Source organism: Hoplias malabaricus, chromosome 14 (assembly GCF_029633855.1).
Source record: "Hoplias malabaricus isolate fHopMal1 chromosome 14, fHopMal1.hap1, whole genome shotgun sequence".
NCBI lineage: Eukaryota > Metazoa > Chordata > Actinopteri > Characiformes > Erythrinidae > Hoplias > Hoplias malabaricus.
The window spans coordinates 37,252,736-37,259,913 of NC_089813.1; the positions used below are offsets into that span (position 1 = coordinate 37,252,736).

The 7,178-nt window shown below is 44.6% G+C and overlaps 1 protein-coding gene across 4 annotated transcripts; it reads right to left on the reverse strand.

The window, feature by feature from the left end:
• Positions 1-3,818: 3,818 nt before the first annotated feature.
• gata1b (GATA binding protein 1b) lies at positions 3,819-7,178 on the reverse strand. Of its 4 annotated transcripts, none has more exons than XM_066643704.1 (6): positions 7,069-7,178; positions 6,664-6,896; positions 5,618-6,109; positions 5,308-5,453; positions 5,016-5,141; positions 3,819-4,483 (listed from the first exon to the last, which is right to left on the reverse strand). In XM_066643704.1, the coding sequence occupies exons 2-6, from the start codon at positions 6,869-6,871 to the stop codon at positions 4,175-4,177; spliced, it is 1,281 nt and encodes a 426-aa protein (XP_066499801.1). In that variant the 5' UTR covers positions 6,872-6,896; positions 7,069-7,178; the 3' UTR covers positions 3,819-4,174. The 4 variants fall into 4 exon arrangements, with proteins under 4 accessions (XP_066499801.1, XP_066499800.1, XP_066499803.1 ...); XM_066643703.1 differs by having other exon boundaries at positions 5,308-5,495; XM_066643706.1 differs by having other exon boundaries at positions 7,026-7,171.

Genomic DNA, 7,178 nt, shown 5'->3' on the forward strand with positions numbered 1-7,178 from the left:
CAACAATATAATGCATATGCGTTATTAGGAGATTTCGTACACTGTAGGAAGGTACGATACAAAATTGTATTCAGCAGTTCTTCTGATGTGATATTAAAAGGTAATTTGCCACACATTTCCTGCAGCAATAGCTACTAGGAAGGCTTCAGCTTAAATGCTGGGAAATTCATGTGAGTTCACTTCAACTCATCCCAGAGGTTTAGTATTGTGCTCCATCACATAAGAGAACACAGTTCCACTGCTCCACAACAGTGTGCGATTTATATCTTGCTTGGAAAAGGGGGTGTTGCCAAGTTTGCTGACATTAGATTCATGTGCAGCTGCTCTAAAGTGGCCAATTTCATGTTTTTTCTGTGGGAATTATGCAAAATGTCTATATACAACTGGACATCGTTTCCCACACTGAGTGGACAATAGCAATGTAATTACAAAAGGGTATATAATTGCTTATGCAGTCATATACACTCGAAGATGAGTCTTTTTCTCCAAGCGTTCTTGTTCAAATGGCTTGGTACTGTTCTTTGCTTCTTGACCTCTTGACCTTTTCAGTCAGACAAACTGAGCAAGCAGAGATTTTGGCAATGTTTCTCTTTTAGAACGCACCCACAACTATTCCAACAAGATTTCCTGGGCGAGACACCCAAAACTACATTTGTTATGTTACTTGACTAAGCCATGAACAAGTTCCCTACTGCCTACACAGTGAACTAAAGTACTGGCTTCTGCGTTGAAGTGGAGCGTTATATGTTACAAAGTTGACACCAGAAATTCATGACTTACATAAGGCACTAATCTGAATTGGAGCAAGTCCTTTTGAGTTTAGATGTGTTTTTAAAGCAGAGGAACTCAGAATTGTCCAATACAAATTGATCTGGACTAAAGAGACTTTATGAACAGCTTGAAAAATGTTGGTGTGGCACGGTGGTGCAGCAGGTAGGAGGTGTGTTCTCCCTGTGTCTGCATGGGTTTCCTCCGGGTGACTGTCTGTGAGGAGTGTGGTGTGTTCTCCCTGTGTCTGCGTGGGTTTCCTCCGGGTGACTGTCTGTGAGGAGTGTGGTGTGTTCTCCCTGTGTCTGCGTGGGTTTCCTCCGGGTGACTGTCTGTGAGGAGTGTGGTGTGTTCTCCCTGTGTCTGCGTGGGTTTCCTCCGGGTGACTGTCTTTGAGGAGTGTGGTGTGTTCTCCCTGTGTCTGCGTGGGTTTCCTCCGGGTGACTGTCTTTGAGGAGTGTGGTGTGTTCTCCCTGTGTCTGCATGGGTTTCCTCCGGGTGACTGTCTGTGAGGAGCGTGGTGTGTTCTCTCTGTGTCTGTGTGGGTTTCCTCCCATGGTCCAGAAACACACAATGGGGTGTATTCCTGCCTTGCGCCCAGTGATTTCGGGTAGGCTCCGGACTCACTGCGACCCTGAACTGGATAAAGGGTTCCAGACAATGAACGAATTAATGAAAAACGTTATCTTTGGAGATACTGCTGGTGACTCATTTGACCATCAGTGTGTTTTGATAATCTACATATTTAAATCTTCTTCAGTGTATATCTGAACATATTTATTATAGACCTCAGTGAGCTTGCTGTATGTAAGTAAGATCCTCTCAGTGAATGTGTGCATATTTGTGTGTGGGTGTGTATGACAGGCGTAGGTGACGGAACGAGAGAAGCTCTAACGGTCGTGCCCATGTGTCGGCTGGACATGGCCTGTGGTTGCTAATCTCCATGTGTCATTCTGCCCCATTTCCCACTCGTTTGGCCGCCCAGATAAACCCGGTTCACTCTGAGTGGAGGAAGCCAGCAACAGAAACCAGAGAGAGATGTGACTCGCGTGGTACCTTAAAAAAAATGAGCCGCTAGGGGCCCATGCCATCGTTGAAGCATCTCTCCTTCCCTTCTGCTTGTTTTTTTCAGAGACTCCGGAAAACCAAAAAGCTGCCTGCGTTGCACAATGGGGTTCCAACAGCAGAGGCTCAAGGAGCTGAGCAGTGTGGTCAACACTGAGAGAGAGAGAGAGAAACAGATGGAGGGAGAAATGAGGAAAGAAAAACTGTTGCGGCTGGTGTCGCATAAAGCTAGATTGTGGATGTTTGGCCTTTGTCTTTGCTGCTCGGGTCACGGCACGGCTGTGGATACAGGGATCATATACGACTGACCTGGGCAGAGCCGGTCAGGAGGCCTTCCTGTGGATCCAACAGAGTGATGACCAAGTGAAGGACATACTTCAACAAACTGGAATATTTGTCCAGTCCTCTGCCCTTTTAAAGCACTCCACTTGAACTATTGTTGAGCTCCAGGAATTTTGGGCCAACTTTTCTAGTTTTGGGCCCTTTTCAGGACCACATTCAGCACCTGAGAGGTTTCTGAGAGCAGCTGTTAAGGGTATTTCTACCTGCTGCACTTTGCGTTGTTATTTATTGAACCTGGTTCCATCATCATGTTTTGTCCTTGAACTGATAGAGACCAGGCCAGTCTTTTCTGCTCATTTACCCTATAAAATTTAATAAATCACTCTTAGTTACCAAATACCTCCATATTAGTAACTAAATAAATATGCTTTAAAATCAATTAGGGACAATTAATCCTGCAACATTTCAGAAGAAAAAAAATATGTAAATAATTTAGATCTAAACAAATTTAGGTTTGATATGAAGTGGTTAATTGGGAGGATCTTACCAGAGGAACCCAACACCTATAAAGTGTATTATATCCCTCAAAAAATGATGGTATAAACTAGTTATGTCAATATTCTGATACATTTTTTTTGATAGTTTTGAGATGTTTGGGCTTTAGGAAAAACGTCGGTGCAAAGAATAGTGATTTTTATGAACAGGGTGAAAAGATTTGGAAGACATTAGGAGGTTTACTCGTAGTTGTGGACGGTAAAAACATTGTGCATGGTTGTGTTGTGGACATCAAAGCTGTAAAAAGCTGTCGGAGTTGATACATTACTGTTGCTGTGCTCTCAGAGCCCGTATTTATTCGAGATTAGAGGTGTTTTCAGGCAAGAATTTCACATCAAACCACTGTGACCACTCTCAATGACTTTCAGCCCAAACTACTGTGAACGGGGGGGTTACTGTAGAACTACGTCTTAATTTCCAACAGTTTTGCCAAACATAGTTCTGGATATTTTCTCAACACACACAACAAATTATATTCCATTTCTGTTTTCCACTATTTATAATCATGTCCAAAATACAGCACTGTAAATGGTACAGTTGGTCACTGGCTGTAACGCCAATTACCTGTTGAGTACATAACACTGTTCTAGTGTTGCACAGTGGACTGAGTGTGGCCTGAGTGTCTGGTGTGAGCTGAGCCCTGGAGGGGTTTGTTTGAGCATTTTACTGTTTCCATAAAGCCACAGATTTGAATCCTGTGAGGCATATCGCTAAGCCGGGTCTCTGCCTCACTCCTCCGCTCTATGGAAAGTGAGGGATTTGCATACACACTGCTGCTGATCTGCTGTCTGAGTAATTAGAGCCCTTGTGCTTACAATGGAGCCACACAGAGGACTAAACCACAATGGCAAAAAAGCGTTGAAAAAGAGTTCAGAAACGCCACTTTATTAAAATGTCTGTCATGTGTCAAATATTCATGCTTAATTAAACAGTTTTGAATGCTAATGTATCTCCTTATCTCTGCGGCAGATACAGAGAGAGACAGAGAGAGGAATTCAGATAAAACACCCCTGCAGATATATACACTATTCACATTATTGCTTTACTGAAGTAATGAATAAGAAATAACATGGAAAAAAGTGTTTACATTAACTGTGAACATTACTAAGACTGAAAAAATACATAATCACATTAACAATCTTTAAATGTACCCACACTGACACAAAAAATGATATTAAAAAATGAATTCACAGTTGTACGATTACATTTTTCTCGCTTTCCAAACAAAACCTTGTTTCTCTGCTTCTGTAGTCGCTTGTTGTTTATCAGCAGCTCTTTACACTGAATATTTTCATGAGCAAAGCAATGGCTATGGTACAAAATTACTAGGAGATAATGAATGCAGTCATGCATTAAAACGTATTAAATTAAGAATATTTTATCTTCTCCTTCTGTGCTTTAACTTTTCAGAGACATACATGGATTTGATCCAGCAGCGACGATCTGTCCTCAGTTGTTTCACTGCAGTTTTGTAGCTAAAGAGTCCATTTTCCACCATACGTCCTCAGCCCATGCTGGAGAGGATGGTGGCTGCAGCGTGGTAGGGGTAAGGCAGGTGTGTGGGGGTGTGAATGGACTGTGGGGGACTGTGCGAATGGACGCCTATGGGGTGCGTGACGTGGCTGTAAGCACCCAGTCCCCCGGCCCCCAGTGCAAAGGAGTCCATGGGCTGTTCAGAGCCAGGGACTTTAGCGGACTCAGAGAAGGGGTCCAGCTCCATTCCAGCACCTCTTCTGCCCTTCCTGCTCTTACTGGTCACTTTACGGTTCCTCGTCTGGATCCCTTCCTTCTTCATAGTGAGAGGTCTGTTCACCTGGTGAGGAGAGAGAGGAGTGTTAGCCATGTGGAAACAGACTAGGCCACATTGTTATCCTGGGTTCTGGATACCAGTTACGATGTTCGAGGATGTGATGGATGTGGCATACATAGAAGTAAATTACTTTTATAGACTTATCTTCTCTTTCAACTTCTCCCTAATTTTATTCTTTGGCCAGTTCCACCTGTTGGTTAGAGCTCGGCCAATCACACAGTGCCACTGAGCTGAAGGGAGTGAGTGTCATCCAGGTTTCAGATGGCTGACACATCACCAGTGACTGAGAAGCACCTGCGATGGAGACATCAGCCTCAAGGCTCAAAGACGTTTAAACTTGGGCATTAGCTGAATGCTGACAGAGGGCACGCTGTAACACAGGCCTGTTCCCTAAAGCTCTGTAAGTGTCTATGAGGTTTCTGAGATTCTCTTAAGCACATTCAGGTTCTGTAAAGCTCTTTTTTGCTGTAAGGTGCTGTATGGTCTGTGGAGTTCTGTAAGGTTCTGTAAATGTGTGAAATGGAGCAGTTCTTACATTGTGCAGTTTGAAGTAGAGGCCGCAGGCATTACACACTGGCTCTCCGTTAGTGTTACGTCTCCACAGTGTAGTGGTGCTGGTCTGACAGTTAGCACACTGTGTACCTGCCCGCTTACTGACCACCTACAGAGAGAGAGAGAAGATAAACAATAAGGTGTGGACATATATACAATTGGTATTGTATGAGTTTATGATTTGATATTAAATTATTTATACACATTGTGACCCTGACTCTGATTTGGGACCTCATTCTGATTGTGAATCTGACTGTGGTTCTGAAAAGTCATACCAGTCTCTTCTTGGGCCGGATGAGGGGCCTGTTCTGTCCGTTCATTTTGTGGTACAGTCCACATGCATTGCAGAGGTAATGGCCCGTTCCATCTCTCCTCCACAGAGGGGTTGCAGTGGCCCCGCAGTTCACACACTCCCGTGCATCTGTCATTAAAATAACATCCCGCATCAGTGCCTTCTCTCCATCTAATGTAACAAATTAACGTATCAGTGCAAGCTTTCCAACAAGGCAAAGATAAATAAACAACATTATTATGTAGAGATTATTTAACTGTATTTGACGTGCATATAACCTTTGAACCCTGTACCTGAGGGAGAGAGCCTCATCTTGCTGCGGCTCTTAGGAGAGAAGGATGAGGGCGAGTAGAAGGCGGTGCTGCTGAAATCTTGACCCGGGTTTCCGTAGGAACTGTAGTGACTCAGGGAGTGTGTGTGTGACTGTGATGGTGTGTGAGTGTGTGCGTAGACCCCCGTGGCGCTGTGGTTGAGAGTGTAACCTCCCCCGAGCCCCAGAGTGCCCCCCACGGGGCTGAGCCTCTCGCCCTTCACCGCCAGGTTCTCCTTACACTCCGGAGTCGATGAGAACAGCTCGGGCCGAGGGGCTTTGACGGAGGACAGGGGGAGAGGCGGGGTGAACGTAGGGGAGGTGGCGGAACTGTGGGAGGGTATCTGGGGCTTACTGAAAGCACTGCTGTGCCAGGACCCTGGGGGCGATGGGTACGGGGCAGAGAGAGAGTGACTGGCAGGACTCTCCAGCCATGGCAGACCACTCAGAAAAGGAGAGGAGTACACCTGCCGAACTGAGAGATAGAGAGAATATTAGTAAACAAATAACACACATATATATGTCAAAATCTCAAATGAAGTGTAAGCTGTTGTTGCACTGTTGAATGTCATTGAAATCACAGCTAAAGCTCTAAAACTTCTCCAGTCAGACACCACTGACTGATAAACACAGGTTTAATGAGCGATGAGTCAAACCAGGGAAATATTACCCTTTATTTCATTTACTCATGACTCACTCTTATCTTATTCTAATAACCAGCAGATTATCTGCCATTAGAAAAAGGCACGTTTCCTAGATAAATAAATAAGTCTTAAAGCAACAGCAACAAAATCTAGGAACAGGTTGAAAAGCTTTTAGTTTTATCCATGATAATTGCATCTAAAAGCTCTGGGTAAATAAGACTAGATTCCGCACCGACAGGAAGAGCAGCAGTGTCTGTTATCATAGGCTTTACAGAGCTCAGTTCATTATCGCTGAGTTTCTATTCATCATGAAAGAGAACACACTTAGGATTTAATTCATTTATATTTTCTAAGTGAAAACACTTGCTGTGCGTGGACTACTCACCGGGGCTGTGTCTGTAGGCCGTGGAGGTGCGGCTATGGACACTGTTAGAGAAGAGAGAGGGCAGGCTGTACTCAGACTCCACGCTGCTGAAGGCTGAGTCCTCCTCGGTGTGAGACATATATCCAGCGTCCGGCGGGTAACTGACCGCCAGCTCAGCAGGCATCAGAGGCTGGGACGCCCAGCGAGTCTGATCTAACGTCACCTCCATCCACAAAATCCACAAAATGTCAGGTCTGTAACAATCATGGGAAGGTTTTAAATTAGTGGAATTGGTCGTTTGTCCTGCTGCAAAATGATGGATGAACTTTACATGAGAATGTACTACTGAAATAGAAAATGAAACAGCATGTACTAAAAAGTACCTGTGATCCGGGTGTGATGTGCTGAGACTGTGGTGGCGCTCACCTGGTTGGAAACGCTTGGTGTTTATCAGGTGAAGGTGAAGTCCTGGAGCTTTTAGGTGAGATTTGAAGCTGCTGTTGAGAGCCGAAGGAGTGAAAGGGTTGTGTGGTGGT

What these genes read in the sequence shown, in the direction of transcription:
- gata1b (XM_066643703.1), bottom strand. Translation starts at nt 6,871, where the DNA reads ATGGAGGTGACGTTAGATCAGACTCGCTGGGCGTCCCAGCCTCTGATG. An exon ending in GGCCTACAGACACAGCCCCG is followed by an intron (nt 6,110 to 6,663) that starts GTGAGTAGTCCA and finishes TCTATCTCTCAG; the next exon opens with TTCGGCAGGTGTACTCCTCT. An exon ending in TCCGGCCCAAGAAGAGACTG is followed by an intron (nt 5,142 to 5,307) that starts GTATGACTTTTC and finishes CTCTCTCTGTAG; the next exon opens with GTGGTCAGTAAGCGGGCAGG.